General features: G+C 38.4%; 1 protein-coding gene across 16 annotated transcripts in view; it reads right to left on the bottom strand.

Moving 5' to 3' along the window:
* MAGI2 (membrane associated guanylate kinase, WW and PDZ domain containing 2) overlaps positions 1-23,168 on the bottom strand; it is a 718,675-nt gene that overhangs the window by 274,856 nt on the left and 420,651 nt on the right. For all 16 annotated transcript variants that reach the window (XM_032689609.1, XM_032689610.1, XM_032689611.1 and 13 more), the window contains one exon: positions 21,189-21,308. In XM_032689609.1, the coding sequence (XP_032545500.1) occupies positions 21,189-21,308 (120 nt within the window). The remainder of the gene's footprint in view (positions 1-21,188; positions 21,309-23,168) is intronic.

Here is a 23,168-nt window from a genome sequence, read left to right as displayed (position 1 = left end):
TCTTCTCAAGAATGTTTTACTGATTTCAATATATCAGCAAATATGTCAGTGTAAGAAGTCTTTAATTCAATTAAAAATTAATACTATTCAAGCCTTAATGCTTTTACTGTATATATTAATTATAATAACTTGCATAATAATTATGATTAATGATAGCAAATTTTAACCTAATATTCAACCAAAGTTTTAATCAAACTCCTGAAATTTCCAAAGGTATTGAATGTATCTCAGAATTAAGTGTTTTGTGTCCTTCAGGTACACTATTTTTTATCTTTCCTTCTTTCTAAGATGTTTTTCCTAATATTGAAAGTCCTCACTAGACCTTTTTGGAACCTTCTAGGTTATGTCTATACATTTTCCTTCTGTATGTTTCCTTTCTTTACTGCCTTGTTTGTCTTTCATCCTACTGATGTAATTTTATCTGTTTAGAAAAATTACATTGTTTGGGGGGAAAAAAGAAACGTATTTCCTCCTAAGGTAAGTTTGATTTGCCTGGAATCTAATGGACACCCTTGGATACCAGGAGACAAATTGCTTATATATAGTTCCCTTTCACACACAGGTTTGAAATCTCATTTTATTGCTGTGCTTCAGAAGCAATATTATCTCAGCCTCCTTGATGTCTGTTTTACTGAACTTATTGCTATCTTAGTTCATTGCAATCCTTGCTCTCCAATTATAGGTGAAAGATACTCAGTTTCAGTTATTTACTCATGGTTCACGTGGGACCATTCAGGAATGTATCTGTTGTGTAAAAGCATATCTTAAACACAGATCTTCAAAAAAGCTCATAAGTTTTCTAGAGGAAAAGATATCATTGTACAGTATATCACATAGGTAGCAGAACAGATAGAAAATTGCAGAGTCTAGAAACTACACGTAATAACAAAAGCAAGAGATAAATATGTCTTATTAAAAAGTATGAGTGACCTGGTGAACACTGGAATATTTGGTGAAGATGATGATGAGCTATTGATTGTATTTATTAAGAAACAGTTTCCATGAAAGTAAAAACGCTAACTGTTGAGAAATAAGTTCTTTGGGGATTTAAGTTATTTATTCTTACAGTTCTTCACAAGCCACCATTGAAACCATTTATTTGGAATAAAGCTGGGGAAGCTTAAAAGTTGCAAAGGTGTACTTTGCACCAGCAAACATCATCCCAGAGGGACTAATAAAAGCTCCTCCAGGAACAATCTATATTTGCTGCCATGAAAAGAAGAACAATAATGTGTCTAAGAAGGAGCCACAAATCAGTGAAGGTGTGCAGGAAAAAGATCATATCAGTGAAGGACAAAATGAACTGATTCTAGCTAAGAGAGAAAGGACGTATTCTGTACTTGATCTGACTTGCAAATACAATATATCAGGGGAAAATTGCTGGCATAAAGCAAAGTTATTAATAAGTAATGATAGCTGGTACCCAAGCCCTGCTGGAGCTCCTAGTGTAGAGCATGAAGCTTCCAGGCTGCCTCTATGGACAGAGAGTTCTTTTCTCAGCCTTCTTGAAGGGGAGGACTAGAAGTCTTGCTGTAAGACCCCATTCTCCTGAAGAGCAGGCCTGGGTATAGAGGCCATGGGGACCCAAGCACCATTAACTTGATCTTCCTCTGTACCACAGAACATGAGGAACATTTTCTAAGCCAATTCTAGTGTGAACTAAAGCTAAGATGGGATAGCTTCCTGTGTGTTTGTTGTCTGAAGAAAAAACAAATTACGTTCTGCTGTAATAAGGATAGTCTAGATTCACTTCCCCTCCCTTATATTATCTACTTAATTTCCTGTTATCTTGCATGAATTTGGGGTATCTCAAAAGTTTTAGTTTCTTCCAGACTAAACATCTTGCAATTTCTCATTGCTATCAAAGGATATTTAATTTTAATACCACCTTACTCTCTCCAGTTGAATCTGTAAATACACATTTCTTTCAGTCTTTCCATTATTTTTTTGGCTTGATTCCTCTTCTCCCCCCCTATGATGCTCTGTGATGAGGTCCCAGGTTACATTACATACACCAAACCCATTCACGTGCTAGTTAGGAGAGTGTTAGAGCTCTCTTCAATTAGTGAAGCTGGTGGAGAAGCGACAGTGAGCACTGACTGGTGGAGTTGCAGTGAAGTGACATGCTGATAACTTACACCTTGGATCCAGAATTCGAAGCATTTCAGTGACAAAAAAACAAGTCGGGAAAAAAAAGCCTATCAGGAAAGAATAGCATAAGAGTATATGCAATGATTCTAGGAATACTTAGAAAGTATTTATGAATAGTTTAGTAATAGTTAGACTGAACTAATTGCAAGTCAGAATGCTGTGTGGGAGAAATCAGGGAGGAATACGATCATTACCTCTCTCAGGAGGGTCAAACCCACAGTAAGAAGAAAAATGATTTTGAATGGCCTCAGTGGATACAAATAGGAACAGTGGATTGATGCTGTGCAAAATGAAATCTCCAGCCAAGTATCAGGAAGGATTTTCTCCCCATTAGGATGTCAGATCACAGAACTGTCTCCCAAGGGAGGTGGTGCAAGGAGCTGCACTGTATGAGTCATTTAAAATTAGACTGAAACAAAGCACCTGCATATACCTCAGGCAACATAGCTTTGTTGGCAGGCAGACAACCTCAATGACCTGACAAGACTTAACTATCCTTTCTATCATTCCATTTAATTTTAGTCTGTTCATATTAAGTAAAACAAGAAAAAATAGCATTTTATGAAGCACTTATATATTCATTTTCCCAAATGACTGATTACAAATGAAAAATACATAAATTGTCATAAATATTCAGACATCTGATAGGTAAAACTAATCATTAACTCTGGTTTGTGTTATTATTTAGGAAGTTATTTTAAAACATTCCCCCTTTCCCCCCTACCGAAATGACAAATTTTCCTTGCCAGAAGGTGAGCCAGCCAGGGGTAATCAAATACATAAACAAGATTTAGTAATACCTGGAATGATTATGGTTAGAGCATTTATTTTTGGATTCCTACTGCTTGAAATACCTACCTTTGCAGACACTCCTTGAGAAATGCCAAAGCAAAAATGGTAGCAGCATAAAAGAAGATAGTGCTGATAAGAAAACATTTATATCTGAGCAGTAAGACATTCTAAATTTCCTCCCCTGAGTTTTTCAGCATGTATTTCAGAGGACTGAATACCTCATATGCTTTTTCTTTTCAGTTCCAGCCATTATGGGCTAAACAGAGAAAGGAGAAGATTTAGCATGAAGCTTTGGGGGAGTTTACAGTAAAAGAACACAGGGAACAAATTGATTAATTGATTCTTAATCTACTTCTGTTATTGAAATTCACTTCACTCTCCTCTTTATTACTCTTTACAGCTATTTTACATGACCGAAAAGGAATTAACATATCTGTAATTATATCCTGCAGAATGCGGGGGAAAAAGTAGAATGGCAAAGAAAAGTTCAGTGTTCTCAAAACAAGGATAACAGGTAACCTTCACTGCAGAAAACCAGTACATGACCTCGTGGATTAGTAGTTAGGATATTAAATGTATTTATCAAATTTTATGTTTGAAGAAGAGCAAATAAAATATCAATATTTAGGAAAGAGGAAAAAAAATCCAAGAACACAATGGCCTGCTATTCTGACCTTAAAACGATGCAGAGCTTTAAAACATACTTTGAAGACAAGCCACAGTAACCTGATCTCTCTTCACTGTGAGAGTTTGACATGGACCCTTGCATAGGAAACTAAACCAAAATGGTTCACTCAGCTTAGCAGAACAAGGATGAGGTGGAACACAATGATGCTACATTTGCAAGGGGTGATGTAAGAGTGAAATGAAAAATGAACTGGTAATTAAACATAATTTTTAATGCCATTTCACACATCATAGGCTATCCCATGTAGCGTCTAGAAACTATTATAGAAAAATGCAATATGTACATGTCATATGTAATATCTTCCAGTCTTGCATGGGAACTACGTTGCATATCCTTCATACTCAAGGATATATCAAAAATGCAAAGGGCAATTAAGTTTTGGCACTTGATTTGCTACCAAAGCAAAGAGTCATATAAAGGAAATCCAGTACTGATATAAAAGTGAAGTGTGTTGGTTTATAAGGAACAAAATCCAGAAATTAGAGACCATTATCTACATAGAAGAAATATTCTAGAGCAATATTTCCATATGAAATAAGGACAAGATATTCTATGATTGTGAGATAGAGCTTGATCAACTTACAACAGTGGAAGGCTGGAATCCATTTCCGGATAAGAACATAATGATGCAGAATGAGGGAGGAGGTTCTTGCGGCCAAAGCACGCATCCAGAAGCATACAATGTGTGACAAGGATGGCCAAACTGAGAGCTTTAAACTAGGAATTACAGGAGCGGTGGAGATTTCTCAAAAAGCAAGTGAGCAAGTTGTGGATGAAATAGGCAAGCTAAGAGCCAGGGGAGGTGGGAAGAGAAGGGATAAAGCAATCAAGAAAAACAATGCTGAAGGGGAATCACTTCAAGCATAGGCCCATAAAGAAGGAAATGCCTATGAAACAATCTTGTGGGGAAATCTCTAGAGACTTCTGGTGAATGAACATACCTGTGTGCCTCTCTGAAATACGTAGACAATAATGGATACAGCATGGGAAACCAACAGAAGGAATTAGAAATCTACATGCACTTACAGTCATTGAACTAATGGAGACATGATGCACTAACTCAAACAACTAAATTTCTGCAATAGCTGGATAAAGGCTCTTTTGGAAAGAGAGGATGGGAAGGTGAGGTGACCTTTTTGTGAGACTGCAGGTGGAATGCCTGAAGCTCTGCCTGGGGATAATGTACTGGTGCATTGTGTTACTCTTCCCAAGGTGCATTTCCTTTTGCTGAACTTCATGAGTTTCCTCTCAGCCTAATCTTCCAACCTGTCCATGTCCATCAGAATGGCAGCACAACCATCTGCTGTATCAGTCTCTCCCAGTTTTGTATCATCTCAAACTTGCTGAGGGTACACTGTCCCATTTTCTGGATCATTAATGATGATGTATAAAGAGCAGTATTGTCCCAGTATCAACCCCTGGGATACACCACCAGTGTCTTACCTCCAGCTTATTTTGTTGCACTGATCTCAACCCTCTGGACCTGGTTGTTCAACCAGTTTTCAATCCACCATCCTGTTCACTTATCTAATCCATATTTTGCTTGTCTATGTGAGTGTTGTTGGAAACAGTGTTAAAAGTCATATTAAAGCCCAGGTAGGAAGCATATGCTGCCCTCTCTTCACTCACAAAGCTAGTCACTAGATGACCTGAAAAGGCTCCTTCCAGCCTAAAAAATTCTGTGATCCTGTGATCTTGAGGATGACCCTTTGTGCCAGACAAGAAGAGCAGACAGACTGTGGCAATTTGTCTGTCAGATAGTAGATTGCCACTTTAAGTGTCAAAGTGGTTGGTAGTGGATAATATCAGGTTTACTGATATGAGTAAACCTGGAACCTGACCCCTACCTGTCAGGCTTCTTTTGCAATCGTAGGGAATTTTAGAGCTGACTTCCTCTGAATTTATGCTCATCAGAGCTATCAATAAAAATGTCTCTCTATCTGTACTCAGTACTCTAAAAGACTGATGCATTTTACTGTCCTCTGTTTCATCATCAGCCCTGGAATACAATCCCTGTTCTGCTAAGAGCCTCTTCTGGGATCTTAAACAGCTGTATAGCAGTGTTCACCTCATCTACTTAACTCCTTCAGCATATGCCTTGTAATTTAGTGCACCCAAAGTTAAGAACTAAATTTCTCAATATAGAGAATAGTGAGAATTCAATGCCTCTACAGGATGATTAGGAGCATTAAGCCAAACACTTCATGTTACATGCTGTGAATAACCACTCAGTCACATGCTGTTTTTCCTGGTGAATTCCTAAGTCATTCACACAATGAAGATGTACAAAATGAAATGAAAGAATGGTATTCAATAATTATTTTTATCTGAATGTTCTGTTCATAACACGTATCATGCAAACTTTTGAACTTGATGAAGTAGAGGTGCTTTGAAGAATTTTTTCAATCTCTAGTAAAAACATATAGGGAAAGCATTGAAAGTAGCTGATTTGTTTTACCTTCTTTTGCCTTGATGACTTATTTGGAACGGCACTTCTGAAAGTAAATGCTATGTCACAAACTAATGTATTACTGAGAACCTTCAGAATGAGGAGTAGAAAGAATGAGATAAAGCAGCAAAGCAATTATTTTGTAAATTGGAGTTAGCTGCATGAAGACTACTATAAAATGTATCACTGTGCTTTGCCCAACTCTTTTTTACAAATAAAGATTATACAGACAAGTTGAAAAGTTATGACAGTTCTGAAAACAGAGGAAACTGCAATCTCTAATTAAAACAACAAAACTGCCCCCTTACCCACCCCCCACTCCCCCCCGTTTTTATATATATTAACAGTATTCTGTAAGACAATGCATTTCTAAGAGGAAAAAAGCTGTCTCAAAAAATTTGGTCTATGTCACGCAGGTTTATTCCCAAATCTTGCTTAGATAATTGGATTGCCACACTTCAAAAAAAGGGTCTCTTGATTTCTATCAGCTGTGTTCCCATTTGAAGTCACACATAAAAATGAGGCTCTGTACAAGCCATGTGATGTGCCATTAAGGTAAACACTCCAAACACACACTCTAAATACATATAATGGGGAGCCCATGAAATGTTCAAACACCAAAACAATTTTCCTAAGACATCATCCTTTATTATTATGCTTGGAATGACTTTCTTTTCCCCCCCCATGTGATCTCACTGATAAAAGTCAGTAGTATCTAGGGTCAAAAATAGTTTAGGATGCAGCAAATTACTCATAACTGATAAAAACAAAAAAGCACACAGAATTTATATAGAGACTGTTTAAAATCCAGAAAGTCACAGATGCAGGCTCTGCTCCAGCTAATTCAACCTAAGCCTCAACAAAGAAGATAATACTAACTTTTCACCTCACAGTCCCTAAAAATATCTTTCTCCTTGCTTCTCTGAGTTTTCACTAAAGGTGAGGCAAGAGGGTTACTGTGCCATGGTCAGCTCATCCTCCTCGTGACACAAAGCACCTCCAGTTAACTGTGGTCCTCTTAGTGCTTTCTACCTGACCCTTTGGGATAATCCCAGTACAGAAAAGGCAAGACCACCACCCCTCCTATGGGTGGCAATACAATATTTTGCTTTACCCTAATCAACCAAGCATACTGTCTTCATCTCTAGGTTCCTCCTTTAGCTAGAAGAGTCCACCCTGACATTGACAGTAAGCCCTCAATGTGGGAGTTGCAATGAGGCAGAAAAGTCTGGGGGCTGATGCTGTAAAGGTATTGTTGGATGAGGTTACGAAGGGAAATTGTTAAATAGTGTTACAGGGATAGCTCCTTCATTTCTATTATTTTGATTTCCTTCGTCTTTCCAGCTAAATTTCATCACTGAGCTTATAATCATGCACATTATACCATATCTCCCTTCATATTTTTTATAGCTGAATCAGTCAGAGTTTTAATTTGAATTTTCATCGATCAAGAGATTTTTATCCTGTCTCAGACAGAGAAGTAGAGGTTTTCCGAAGATAATAACAGTTTCAGTAGCCTGTAGGAGATTTAATTTGTATTTCTTTTAGCTGCTGAGTTTTTATGCTCAGCAGACTAGTATCCAAATACAGCTGGGAAAAATATGACAACAAAATGTGTGCTGGGGATTACCAACACAAGTACCTGCAACCAAAATCTCCACAGGGAGGTAAGACAAAATTTTTCTCAAAGGACTCTCAATTATGAAGTTACAACGCCAGTGGCTTTTGGTAAGGTCTAAATGAAAAAGCAAACTTCTGTCTGACATATCCCAAGTGTCAGCTTGGTGAGGAGGATACTCCTTCCCTTGGCACACTCTGTTAATCTGTAGGAAGTGAAGTGTTCCTCAAAACAGAGCTAGTGTGGGATCTACTCCACAGCCTGTATCCCTTTGCTGTGGAGCCTCTAACAGGCCTTGCACATACCAGACAAGGGAGGAGGAAAGACCTGCACCTTCTTCCTTTTCTCTTTGCAAAAGCATTTCAAAGCCTTATCATAGAAAACTGTTAATGGGATATTTTGTGATAGTAAGCAGCTTATGCAGCCTACTGTAATAAAAAATAGGTAAACTACCTTGCTTTAGATAAATCCTTTTGGAGTTATTATGAACCAGACTGAATGCAATTCTCTTTAAGAGAATGTGTTAAAAATGCTGACAATAATATTGTTCCGTATCGGAATCTCTGGTTTAAAATTCTTTAGTTGTGAATTAACTCTCCTAATGATGCTTTAAGCGATGAAATCATTCAGTTTCTTCATTTGCATGTGATTAAACAAATGTAACATCTTTCTTTAATTAAACTGGGCAAGAAAGCAGCCATGAGCTACACCATTCCCAGATCTCCCCAGTGACGGGACCTTCCACCTCCTCAGAGTGAGAGAACACTGCATTCTCAGCAGCAAGAGCCATTCAAAATCCTCACCCTAATTGCCTACTTTTTGAACTCTCATTCTGCCACTTTTGGTTAACTTACCAGCACCCTTTTATTCATCACAGCACCCACCTCTTCCCCCTTCCTCACTTATTTTCCATACTGGCTTTACTACCTGCATAAGTCTTTACTCAGCTCAGCATTTGCTTTCACCTTTCCTCTTCTGGTTAGCACCAGCTCTTACAAAATCTCCTTGTATTTTCCTGTTGCTCCTGTCATGCCCTCAAGAAGAACTATTTATAGCCACACTATGATGTCACCAACTTCAGGCAGCTGAAGTTGGAAGGGACCTCCAGAGGCCATTTCATCCAAACTCCTTGCTTAAGGAGGGTCACCTGGAGCAGGCTGCCCCTGGCCAGATGGCGTTTGAATATCTCTAAAGATGGATACTCCATAACCTCCTTGGGCAACCTGTGCCAGCACTTGGGTCACTTTCACAGTAAAAAGGGGTTTTATGATGTTCAGATGTAACGTGTGTTTCTGTGTGTGCCCACTGCCCCTTCAACACCTCTCTTTACCCCTTTCACACCTCTTTCATCTCTCTAAGTGTTCAGATGTACAGCTGTGACAGTGATGTCATGTACAGTGTGATGGACACTGCTTGACATTCAGCTGCTTTCCCTACTGACTGCTGTCATCTATTGTCCTTCATCCCATGATGCAATCATAAATCCACATGATGCAATCATAAAGGGAAAGGGTTTTCTCCATTTTTTCTCTGCTTCTGCAGTACCTAGGCAATGGTTTCCAGTCTACGCCTGGGGTTCTCTGACACCACGTAAATACAAATAGCAACAATTGTTTTGTTTAAAACTCCCATAACCTCTATGCTTATTAGAGAAGAGCATTCATATGCATAGAACACAAAGGACAAACAACTGTATCATTTCCCTACAATCGACCCCAATGCTTGTGGAAGACCCTGCAAATGTGTCTACCCATGGACAAAAAGAGTATTTGATTCCCCATCACCAATTTGAAAGTTCAGTATTCTTGTCATGCACATCACTATGCAATTCAGAAGGACTTAAACATTATTTTTTTAATTGAAAATTTTTCTCCTGTAGTCCTGAGTTCATTGATAGAATATGTACATAATTTGGGAGTGAACTTAGATCAAAGCAAGATTTTTGTCTTTGCATTCCTCTAATCTTCTGCAGCCTTGAGGATGCTCTAAACTATGTCAGATATCAACCCACCATGGTCATGGCTAGCTCTTATCCTATCTGTTTCTGGTGATGTCTGAAGGAGCTTAGACTTATCCTTAACTGAGTCTGGAAATATAGATCTAAATCTTGAAGAACCACTCAGTTTGCAGATGCTGCAGCCCCTCTCTTGCACTACTTTCAGTGCTGGTGGACTGAATATATTCCATTTTCCTTATGCCGGTATAGGTTTCTTCTGCATCAGTAGTATCTTTCACAGTTTATTCTATATTCTTGGCTATTTTTTTCTGTATGCACAAAATAAAATAATTGTAAATGTAGGTCATCACCTGGGCTACTATATTTAATTCTCCAGTAGTATATTTAACCTCAGTTGCTGATTGTTTCTCCATTATTTTTATTGGAAATACAAGAGGAGCCTTCCATTGGCCAAAAGACCCTGTAGATCTACTTATGTTTTCATTTACACAAAGTAAAACATAGAGTAATTATTTCTGAAAACTGTGTAAACCAAAATACAGATTTCCCTACACTTGAAAGGTTTTGTTCATTTGTTTTTAATATCTTTAGGGTTTTTTGTTTTGTTTTAACCAGAAACTTCCTTGTTTTGAAACACAAACTCTTCTTTTAGTGTTGTGTTTTTTGGTCTTTTATCTTTCTTTAATTAGCTCACTTGGGATGTAATGTAACTCTATTGCAGAAAAAGCTGTATCAGTAGCTGAATCCTTCTTTTCGATTAACCATACAAATCCAGGCCTTCTTCCCACACTCATACTGCATTATTCTGCACTTGGCACAACCAGCTTCTCTCAAAGTCCTTCATTATTCCAAGTTCATCTTGACAGAAATCAGCCCATTCTCTTGCTTTGTGCCAACATGCAGAAGGTTGCACACTTTTCTTCACCTGTCTGAAGTCCACCATAGCAACCAGGACCAAGGTTGCGAGCAGGACTGCAAAGTCCCACAATACCTTGCTATTGAAACAGAGTAATCAAAGCGAGATTTCAAAACAACACATAATTCTTTGCAAGGCCATAAAATGGAATTTTTTATGTCTTACTGCAAAGCAATTTCTGCTAAAAGAATAGAAATACAGAAATTGCAATCTTTGCTAGTATAGAGAAGCCTTATTCTGGTTGTATAGAACATTGTGCAAGGAAGGGAAGACCCTGAGGGTCAGTTTTGCTCTTAGGAAACTCCTCAGAACAGGTATGTCAGAAAGGCAGAAGCATGGACTGGCGAACAAGGAGAAATTGAGAATCGTGTCCTGGATACACAGGGTAGAATTAGGAAGGCCAAAAAACAGCTAGACATGAGATTACTGAAGACATCAAGGGCAGCAGGAGAGGTTTCTACAGCCACAGCAGCAACAAAAGGAAGACTGGGGAGAATGTGGGCCTGCTGCCCAGTGTGGTAGGTGACCAACTGATGCAAAGCATAAGAAACGGTAACCTGGTGAAGGACTCAATGTCTTCCCTCCCTCAGCCTTTACTGTCAAAGTCTGCTACTCACTCACAGGCCCTTCAGGTGCTTGCTTAGGAGCAAAGAATGTCAGGGACAGGTACTACCTATGGTATAGAAGGATCATATTTAGTACTAATTAGGTCAGCTGGATACATGCAAGTCCATAGGACTGGTTAGGGTGCATCTGAAAATGCTGGGAAACTGGCTTGATGTTGTTTTGGGACCATTCTCTATCATGTTTGAGAAGTTACAGTGATTAAGGGAGCAGAGACTAGAGAAGGTAGTTGTTAGTCTTTGAAAAATGCAAGGATTTAGGGAACATACTCAGAAAAATCATAATCTTTTGATTCATAGGAAGGTGTTATGGAAGCTTCAATATACCCTGTCTTTAGAAAATATAACTGTTGGAAAATTCTGAGGTTGACAGAAACGGAAAGGGGATTTTTTCCACTTGTTTTCAAAAGAACTTCTGAAACACTTTTTGGACTGCAGTTTATGATATTTAGCAGAATACTATTTGATACAGGAAGGTGATAATTTTTCATCTGTAGCTTAATAATGAGGAATATCACAAATATGAATGTGTAGCATCCAAGAGGATATAAAATCCACAGGAACTTCACAAAGACATAATAACATGATAAATACATGTAAATTGGATATAACAAACATTGTCTCTTTCCAGTAATGCATTGAAAAATGGAGACCACTGTAACTGAGTAATGTAGCTAAACTTTTCTCCAGAGCACATCATAATGATTTGTAATTTGAAATGTTAAATTCTTTTACATCTTTTGTAATAAGTACAGACACGTGTCATATCAGTGTGATAGCCTCATAACTCAGGCTGTACAGAGCTTGATCGTTTTTTCTAACACACTTTGAATTTAAACTAAAACAGTACAATACATCCAGCAGGCAAAGTTCAGTTAGAAACGTAACTGAAATGCAAATATGAACTGGTTGTGACCTGTTTCATGAAAAACCCCACAGTCAAAACCTAATGTGCCACACAGACAACATTAATATATAGTATACAGATGTATACAATACTATACTACAGCCTTCAATTAATCCCTCTACTAGTGCAGGAATATTTCTACTAATAACTACTTTCAAACTTTCTAAGGGTGAAACTTGGGTCACCACCTCTGGAGGTTATTATAACATTTAAATGACATCAGTATGAGAAATTTTTTTTCCCAATATTCAGTTGAAATGTTCACCTTTTCCAGCTTCATCACATTACCCCGGTTACTTATTTGCCCAACTTTGAATTATCTTTATTCATCCATTAGGTTCACACATTTTAAATTCTCTGAGCTTCTCAATCATTACTCAACAAAGCTCTATCTGATGAGTTCTCTAAATTTATTCCCTACAGCTCTCCTGGTAATTTGCATTACTTTTGCCTGGACACTTCAGTTTTTTAATACCTTTCTGGTAGTGACTGCATAGAATAGTAAAGGGCTGAGGTCCTGGGCTGAGGTGACACATGGTCAACCTAGCTTGGAAAAAGGCATGAAGGCAAAATTTCTTTCTTGATTTCCCTGCAGTTGAGATTCTCTTGGTGCTGATCTAGTTTTCATACAAAATAAAGTACACTGACAGCTGTTTCAGTGAGCCTGTTTGAGCAGACAGAGTTTCTGGAGCACTCAGACCCCAATAATTTGTGCCCTGTTGCATCTGGTCCTGTTCTACATCCTGGGAACACACATGAGCAAAGAAAAGTGTTGTCTTCCTGGGGAACACACATCCTGCTGATTTTTCTTGGGAAAATTACCAGCTGATAACATTTGAAGCAACTCTGAGCTGACGATTTAGTTTCTCCTTGTGGTAGCCACAGAATCTCAACAAATCACATATCAGATGAACTGAATGTCCATGCACATTTCTGCTGAGCTGCACAGCACCAGCCAGTGGAATTACGGGTTCTACCAACCCATAGCAGGGAGGCCCTGCAGAGAGACCTTGACAAATTAGAGGACTGGGCAATCACGAACAACATGAAGCTCAACATAGGAAAGTGCCGGACTTTGCACTTGGGATGGGGCAACCCTGGATGTCCGTACGGACTGGGGAATGAGAAGCTGGAAAGCAGTGCTGTGGAAAGGGACCTGGAGGTCCTGGTCGATAGACACTTGGACATGAGTCAGCTGTGCCCTGGCAGCCAGGAGGGCCAACCATGTCCTGGGGGGCATCAGGCAAAGCATTGCCAGCCGGGCAAGGGAGGGGATTGTCCCGCTCTGCTCGGCACTGGGGCAGCCTCACCTTGAATATTGCGTGCAGTTTTGGGCACCACAATATAAGAAAGATACTAAGCCATTAGAGACTGTCCAAAGGGGGGCAACGGAGATGGTGAAGGGCCTTGAGGGGAAGCTGTATGAGGAGCAGCTGAGGTCACTTGGTCTGTTCAGTCTGGAGGAGAGGAGACTGAGGGGAGACCTCATTGTAGTCTACAACTTCCTTGTGAGAAGACAAGGAGAAGCAGACACTGATCTCTTCTCTGTGGTGACCAGTGACAGGGCCCAAGGGAGTGGCCTGAAGTTGTTTCAGGGCAGGTTTAGGCTAGACATCAGAAAAAGGTTCTTCAGCCAGAGGGTGGCTGGGCACTACAACAGCTTTCCCAGAGAACTGGTCATGCACCAAGCCTGACAGAGTTCAAGAGTAACGTCATTTGGGCAATACCCTGAGGTGCATGCTTTTTCTGTGATTCTGTGACATGTGACAGTGGCTTAGTCTCAGACCTTGTGCTTGACACAAGTGGTTGAAAGAAGCACTGGACATTGACTCAGAAAGAGCACCAGCCATCACCCTGGGATGGTCAGAAACACTGCTCTGGTCTCCTGGCACCCTCTGCCTGGGCAGCAGCAGAGACGTCTGACAGGCCAGACGGGGAGCTCAGTCTAGATGCTGACTGCACCACACCTCAGTCAAGTGCATCCCAGTCACAGCCTACTAAACACACACACAGATCAAGTGTATCCATGGCCATCTGCTGGGCAGGGGATGCAGCCATCGAATGCTCCTGGAGAGAGAGACAATTTCAATGACTGTTGGTTTTCTTTCAGTTGAACCCTGTTAGAAGCTGTGGGGAAGCCAGTGATCAATCCCTGATTCATCTGGAAGTGCACTGGAGGAAGGAGCCATCACATCATCACATCCTGAATCAGGATGCTGTCAGGATGTTTAAAGGCAGAATGGTCCTACTCTTCTAATTTCACACATAAAACTATTGTCACATAAGCTTCTATTACCTGGATGCCCACGGGAGTGGGTTTGACCTATACTGACACACATGGCCCAGGTGACCCCTTTAAATGGTAGATTATGATGTACATCTGGATGTCATCTTTTCTTATTAGTCACATTCTTGCAGTAGATCAAAACTGACCACATCTTCAATTTTTATGAAATAATAGTATTTGCCTGTTGACATGATCTGCAGCCTCAGCTGTCTGTAAGCTTTCCAGCAGCTTTGCTGAAGTGTCACCAGTTTGTTACGGAGGACGTTGACCTGCCATGGGACCCACACAGGGGAGGGCACCCTCTTACCATGAGCCTTGTTGCAGAAAAGAGGGAAGAGCTTAAGCTGCAGGAGTGAGAGGACTACAACAGTACTGTGAGCAGCTACTCTCACCTGACAACCCTGGCAGCAGGAAGCAAGCAGCATCACTCACAAAGAGTTTTGATGTCACTTGTGTTCCTGTCTCTGGATGATAGTGAAGACAGAGGCCTGATTTCCTAAGATAGAAGCAACCACACACCAGGAATATCAATTATCAAAATAATGAGAATTTATACAGCCTCAGAACAGACACAAAGTATATGTTCTGCCACACTAATCCCACATTTCAGGAAGTTAAAAAAGGCATTGTAGAAGTTATGAAAGTCACCCTTTGCACTGCAATAGTGTAACTTTTAAAAGCAGCTGATTTTCATACAGAAAGGAAAAAATATTTCTTCAATTTTGATTCCTTATCACTTCCATGAGAAAATGAGAAATTAATTAAATAAACTTTAAAAAAAGAAGAAAATGCGATACTTTATGACTTAAAATGCATTAACAAATGTAGACAGGATTCCTTATGTCAGTAAATTCACTGGCATTGCATTTTTGAGCTTCTGACCATTTACATACTTCACATTTCATATTTAATGATAAGATTCAACTCCTGTCTCTGCCCCAAGAGTAAAGGAGGAAACATAAAAAAGCCCATAAATTCTTACTAATATAGGACAGGTAAAAGAACCCAATCAGGTCATGAAGTCACTGACTGTATTTAAGATTTCTTCTCCTATTTGTTGACCTAGATGTTGAAATATCTACAGTTACATGTTCAGTGAATATGGTGGTGAAAAGTGGACATTATATGATATGAGATTTACCACTTCAAGAGGCACTTTCAACAGGAATATGATCTGACTTATCAAGTATCCCATTTCATTCTTCTGTGCCCTTGAAAACACTTTCTGCTGTTAAAAGACATGGCTTTTGAAGGACTATTTCTATTTTTATCTCTACACATCTATCCCCATGATTCTTTTGTTTTCCATTTTAAATCAGAATATTTCATTAACTACTGTGTTTAGGTCATAGGAGGGTAACATTTTATTATCTTTATGTTGATTAATTTCCTTTATATCCATCTGCTGTAGAGTGCTCAGGATGTCCGGCACACAAGGGAATCCTGCATATAGTGAGTGGGTGGAATTTTGAATACCTTACAATTTTTACGAGGAAGAAAGGAATCAAAATGACTGGAATCAAACACCAGCTCTTTATAAAACCATTTTTATCGCAAAGCAGTAATTAAAATCTCCATTGCCTAGATGGAGTAGTTGTTTTAAATTTACAGATATTAAAATGAAATGTTAATTGAAAATGCATTAGCTGAACAGAATCGTTTAGATCATTTAGGTTTTAGGCTAAATTTGGCTTGAGAGATGAAATGAAAGCCTATGTAAAACTTAATGTCTTCTTGAGGAGACAGTATAAGGACTGCTTCCAGGTGAATGGAATCAGAGCACCTCCCAGTGTTGCCTGTGTGCCAGCGTGCTGGAAGAGTCTCAGGCAAAACACTGCCTTCAACCCACACTCTCCTTCCTAATGGAGCTCATCATAATGATGACTCAACTGAAAACATGTAAGCTGAGCCATTAAAAATGTGCCTAAAACAACTGGAAGTTTTGTGTCCTCCAATAAACCAGTAACAGAACACTAGGATTTCACCCATGGGATGTATTCAACCTGTTTTTTAAAGGCTTAACAATTACAGATTTGTGGAATATTAAGGAAATTCCAGCTAACACTCAGTCTTCTGCCAAATAATACTCCATCAGTAAAAAAAATATGGGTACAATTCTGTTTTCATTTAAGCCAGCTGGAAATTTACCATGAACCTCAGTGGGGCCAAGGAAAGTCCATGATCATGTAAGTGGTTAAATAGCTTCAGTGAGCTTTGAATTTTCACCAGTGAATGAATTTGAGACAATTCCAAACAATCAAACAAATAATAAAAAGTGGATTTTTGACAAAATTAATGGCACAATAACTAAAATAATTGCTTTTCATGGGGTAAATTAAGAACTATTATTATATTAATAGCAAACAAAATGTCTTTTACAAAACAACTGTTATGGATATCTTCTGAGGCAAACAAAAATTTGATAGGAAAAAAGAGTTAGTACATTATTCATAGGTGTACTGGTTGAATAAATTTATCTTCTTATTTTTGCCACATCTTTAACAGTTATGAACAAGCTTATTTTGTGTTTGCATTTGCTATAGAGCTCCACACTGCCAAAATCCCTATTGCTTTTGCGCGTTTGAAATACATTTATGTCCTTATGGATTACCAACAACCATATTTCTTTTTCTTACAGCACTTACACACTGAACGTTTCTCATTTTTTCTAGTACTGCTACTGCATATGTTACTTTTAAAAGGCAATTCTACCCATGGCATGCATTGCTCTTACAATGTTACATTATTAGCACTTCATAATGATGTCTTACCATAACCTTAAATCATGTACCTTAACGTATCTGGGTTTTGGAAATAATACTGAAGCTGTTACATTTCTGTTTATGAGCATTGGCATTCTTAAGCAACATACAGTTCAAGTACATTTTCGGTCTACTGATACGCTGCACTGGCTAAGAAATTTTGCTAATCTAATAAGGAGATGGGAACAACACTTGATGTCAGTGACCCATGAAGTGTCCATAGAAGTTTGACATATCAGAGAGATGACAGTGTGCTGAAAGAAGCCTCCTATTGGAGAAGTCGCAAAAGACAGTACACACATACACACACAATTTGTCTGTTCATCACAGCTTTTGTTCTTCTGTATTTTATAGATTGACACATTGTGTCAATTTAAAGATCATCTATGATCTTCATTATGAAAGGAATGTGGATTATTTTGCTGGGGCATGTCTTCCTGTGTTACATGAGTCTGCATGACGGTGGTTTTCATTCTGCACAGGAACACCTCCTCCTCTGCTTACAGAATCATGGTTATTTTATGTTATCCCAATATTATTCAGCTGTGCTGGTGTTTTATCTCCAATGAAGTTATCACTTTGAACCAAACCAGGATTCCGTTAATCAGTACAGTAAATTGAAATTCTGCTAGAAAGGAAACAAAGTGAAACCTTTAGGATTTGGCTGTGCTATTATACAAGGACTTCCAAATAAATGAGTCTGGTGTGCTTCAGGCAAACACCCCCCACCCCAAATAGCAAGGTGCTGGTGTATAATAGATTTTTAATTTTACATAAATGTTTATAATGAAATTTGTAATTTTACTACAAATTCAAATCTCAATGACAATGTCACTGAAGTTAATGTGACTTGGACTGTTAATCTGAGTGAGAGTAAAACTGGCCCTTGTATTCTTTCTCTTGTTCTGCATTGAATACTGTTACCTAGGTTGACAGAGAACTTTGCCACAGGTAAACTGCAAAACATGTAGCAACTGTTCATGTATCATTATGTATGTTTAAAATAATTCATATCTGTAAAGATAGCTTTTTTCCCTAGCAGTTGCTCAAAAAGACATGAGTAGAAAAGGCCAATTAATAATGAAATAGTCCTACCGAAATGAAATGTTTTCATATTTGAAAAACTGATAAAAGTAGAAGATTTGTAGAATTTTTATCATGAACACACTATTGCTTTTTTACAGTACTTTGGAATACACCAGTCATTCACAGTTGACACTAAAATGGTAGACAAAGAAAGCCTGAAGTAGTAAGGAGGTCACACAGTATCCTATTTTTAATTCAGACATTTTTATAACTTAAAGATCTATTTAAAACTCAAAAAATAATGTGTGCTTAAAAAAAAAAAAAAAAGAGGTACTACAGAACTATATTTTTCTAAGAATAAATACCGCTTTCACTTTTGGATTATGTCCTGTCCAGGTTGGAATCACAACTATTATTTGCTTGCCTTAGAACAAAATGTTTCTGAATGTTTTCACTAGGTTTGTCATTACTATGAGAAAATAGCCCCCCTCCCAACAATGCCAAGTACTACAACGAACAATACAAACACTCAGCATCAGGTAAGTCTCCATCTGATCTCCTTCTCCTCTGGTTTACCTGGAACTTTCTAGTTTGCTTTGAAATTCACCCAGTAGAAGGTAAGTTGACTGAACAAAACCTTCTAGTCAAGAAGTGGTGAAAAACAACACATGTACACAGTCTGTCTCTTTATCTCAACTAAATGAGAAATCCCTTCTTTAAAAAAATTTGCTGGTAGAGACTAACTGGTACATAGGGATTGCAGTTAGACAATCAGCATAGACTGATTCAGCTACACTATAGAAACTTAGCTAAATACAGAATGATTTTTTTTTTAAGACAAGAAAAAAAGAAATCTGAAAACCAATCTATTAACACTGAGAATCATTAAAAAGAAGGCTGATTTGTTTCAGAGATCTGATAACCAGTGTTGATAAGGAGACAAAATTCATCTCCCAGAATATGCATGCTCACATAAGTTACTTGGTCTATGGAAGAATTCAAAAATCATCTTCTCCTTATGAGGGAAATTGAAAATTTCTCTGCTCTGCTTGGTATAATTGTCACCAGTAAACTTAATCACTGCAAACTTAATGTGCTCAGGAAAACTTATGATGGGATGATTAGCAAAATTCTTTCCAGAGGAACATGCTACAGTCAAGAATGAATCAGGAAACTGAGGGTATAACTTTGTAAGGTAACATCCAAAGGTATTTGCATGGGAACAGGAGAAACAGTATCTGTAAACTATTTATATTTTCGAAGGTGTTACCTATTATTTGCCATAAGATGATTAAGAAATGTGGGAATCAAAGACAGGTAGAACTGGTCTGTTGAGTCTATTTTTCCTTTATGTTTAGTTTCTGACTTCTTGGCTTCAGTGAACTTGTCATCTGTGATAAGCAAATGACGTGACAAACATTGCACAATCACAGCTTTGGACCTCTCTTCAGCTGGGTCCTCAGCTGATTTGAGGAGTTATGCAGACTTCTGCAACTAATATTTCACCCTGCTGTCCACTCAGCTCTGGTAGTTGGTATTAAAAGACACATCTCAGTATGCCTTGAGAGACAGAAGAGCATTGTGAATTAATTAAACCTAGCAGTTCAATCTCTACAACCTTGCTACAAACTAATGAAATTACATGGTCAAGCAATGACAGACTCGGTGGTACACTTAAGCCTCTCTGTTAGTTTCAAACACCTAAGGTAACAAGACGACACTTCAAGAAAGACTTGTTATTTAAAGTCTGATAAAATCTCCAATAAATGTAAAATTGTGATGCTGTATTAATGTTTAGGTAAGTTGTACCATCACATGTCAGACAGTGGTGAAAAAAGTCAAAAGGTAAAAGATTATACACTTTCCTTTATTTGACCTTTGTTAATGTAAATCTTTGTTACAAGTTCTGTATTGATATAATTCTTAATAAAAATTTATTTAATTTGCAATGGATACTTTGTACTGATTAGAAGGATTACCTTCTTTGCTGCTATTTATAACTCAGCTAATGATTTTTTTTGGGTGAATAGCTTCTTATTTATCTTCAGGTTCTTTCCTTGACAGGGACAAAGTCAGGACAAAAGAGGTCTTCATTGCTTCTTTTTCTACAAGGCAGAAATATGGGGCTGCTTTTCTTTCCACTCACCCAGTGTATGAGTCTCATATGTGTGGGTCATATTTTTCATATAACAGGTGTTCCCTGTAATTTTGCAAATTACAGTAAAAAACCATTATCCATTACTCAGCTATTTTAAATACTAGTGTATTTCTAAAGAAACATCTGGTTTAAGATAGCATATCACTATTCTGGTTTTATTAAAATACTCTTCTATGTAACTGCACTCCTATTTACAGTAGTTTCACTTTCAGGACAGCTGTGTTTTGGAATAGTTTTAAAATCAGATGAATCATCAGTTCTCCTGGGAAGCAGTGTTCTGCAATGAGCTGCTGGCTCTTTGCCCCATAGGCAGGCATCTTCTAATACAGCCATTAGGACAGTTCCTATCCCTCTGTCATATTACAAAAGTAACAAGTTCTTTTCAGTAACTTTACAAAGCCCATAAGACATGACATAGCAAATCCTTCCTCTTTTACTTTAGGCAGTGAGGTTTCAATCTCTGATATAGATAGCTATTTGTAGGGTCACATATGCAAAGGAAAAGTGTCAGCCTTACATTTGATTAGAGTGTGAGTTGTAGAGTGTGTTTGCCCTGTGTTAAACAAGCAGGTGGAGATGTCTTCAATCACTTGGTGTAAAGGACTAGTGTTCCTGTCTCTGTAAGGGATGTATTATCATGTTTCTCTTAACCACTATAATACACTAAAATTAGAATGAACCCATTTAGCTTTTACATACGAAAATATTTTCATAATGGCCATACGGCTATTCACAAATTTCTGGTAACAGGAGCAGTGACACATTTGTAACAGGATGTCCCAGTGCAATTCCAACAAATTAGAAAAGCGTACAATGGAGACACGATACAAATTTAGCAGTAAAAGTCTGCTTACCTTCATATGTCCCGCTTTCTAAGAGAGCACCACTTTTCTCCAATTCCATAAAATCTTCAACAGTAATGAAAATATAGTCCACACCAGGAACTTCCCCCTCCTTATGTGGCCTTGTGGTGCCTATTAATAAGATGAAAGACACACTGTCAAGCACATGGCCTAAATATGGAATGCTCTTTTTGAAATCTTTGGAAAATTTACAAAGTAAACCATTTACATAATATATTATGTAGCTCTTTCAAAAAAGTATAGCTACATTTGTTGAAGCTGATAGAGGTATATGAGATGTACGTTTATGATCATGCCAATCATTACTTGGATCCATAGCATTTATCCTCACTAATGAAAACCTGTCATACTGTTGTTCTTCTTACATCACTAGAAAGGCCCTCACTGACATTAGGTATTCAGAGCTAACACAAAACACAGTCTTGTCTACAATTAATCTACTTTATGATATTTTAGACGTTTATTTAGTAAACAAAATAATAATTCTAAAAGTAAATCTCTAAGGGTTATATCCACATTGCTTGTTTCAGAGCCGTACTGGACTTGGCAAATGCTTAGGGTTTAGGGCCTGTGGGATTAAAATCACCTGCTAATCATGTTGTCAAACTGCAAAGGTGTTTATATTTAGTTATTGCCTCTATTGTCATCTCTGGATGACAGAACTCTGTAAATGCTGACAGTCAGTATTTCATACATGCTGAGAAGTGACTTGGCTGAGTTAGCAGAAATTATGGGATACAGAAAGGATGTTAGAAGGGAAGCATCTGAAACTGACCTGATTTCCTAATGGTCTACTCTATCATTGTCAGGCTATCCCTGCTTTCATTGAAACCACTAAATAAGTCTCAAAAGTCCATTTGGAAATGAGAGATTTTTAGGTTCTTCTCAGTCTCAGAGTGTTTGAAACATCTTAGTCAATCAATTCTTTATCAATACTGTACTGATTAAATCACACATGCAGTGTTTGGTTTAAAGACTAGGCAGTGGCTAGAAATCAGATCTTCCACTTTCTGGACAAAAGTTTAACATTATAATTGTGCAAAAGACATTGTCTCTTCCTCGGTTACTAATCCACCACTTCAAACATTGTATTGTAACTCTCCCTTGCATTGCCCTAAATACACAAAATTATTCTTTGCACTGACCAAATGCAGCTGTCCTAATCTCATATTGAATCCCACTCTATATCTAGATCTAATGGAGACCTCTGTGCCGCAAAGAGCACATTGGCAGTGCCAAGGTTCTCTCAGTATCAATGACAGGATTCCTGTGCTATCAGTGATTCCCACTGGCCAGTGCTCAGCTTTGCCAAAGCACTGAATGGCCTTCAGAGCTCTCCAGCCTCCTTGCTGCTAGTTGGACACACAGAGACATAAAAGTGCCTTAGATAGGTTAACTCAAATGCTTGCCATAGAGACATTTTTCTTCTCACAGATAGCCTGAATATCTACGGCAAGGACTGAATGAGCCTGTGAAGTTAGTATTTTGGTAGCTAACATGGGAATGTGTTTTGATAAGCCTATAAAACTCTTTCCCTAATTTCTCTGATTCCTACTCCCTTCTCATCTCAACATTTAAAATGAAAACTCATATGGCTGTTCATTTCTGTGAATTTTGTATTTGCAGAAATGGGTGCTTTAGGATTATTATCTGGAGTACTGTGCTCATCTGCAGTACTGTGTGCAGTTCTGGGCAGTTTTAGGTTCAAGTACCTGGGCAGTACAAGAGAGATGTGGACCTCCTGGAGTGAGTGCAATGGAGGGTAACAAGAGTGACTGGGGGACTGGAGCATCCCTCTTATGAACAAGGGCTGAGGGAGTTTGGTATGCTCAGCCTTGAGAAGAGATGACTGAGAGGGGAGTTCATTATGTGTATAGATATCGGAAAGGGGGATGCCAAGAGGGTGGTCCAGGCTCTTCTCAGTGGTACCAACCACTAGGACATGAAGCAATGGGCAGAAACGGATGCACA

The sequence above is a fragment of the Chiroxiphia lanceolata genome, chromosome 5 (assembly GCF_009829145.1).
Source record: "Chiroxiphia lanceolata isolate bChiLan1 chromosome 5, bChiLan1.pri, whole genome shotgun sequence".
Taxonomy (NCBI): Eukaryota; Metazoa; Chordata; class Aves; order Passeriformes; family Pipridae; genus Chiroxiphia; species Chiroxiphia lanceolata.
The sequence above is the reverse complement of the archived record's forward strand: the minus strand, read 5'-3'. Positions and strand labels throughout refer to the sequence as shown.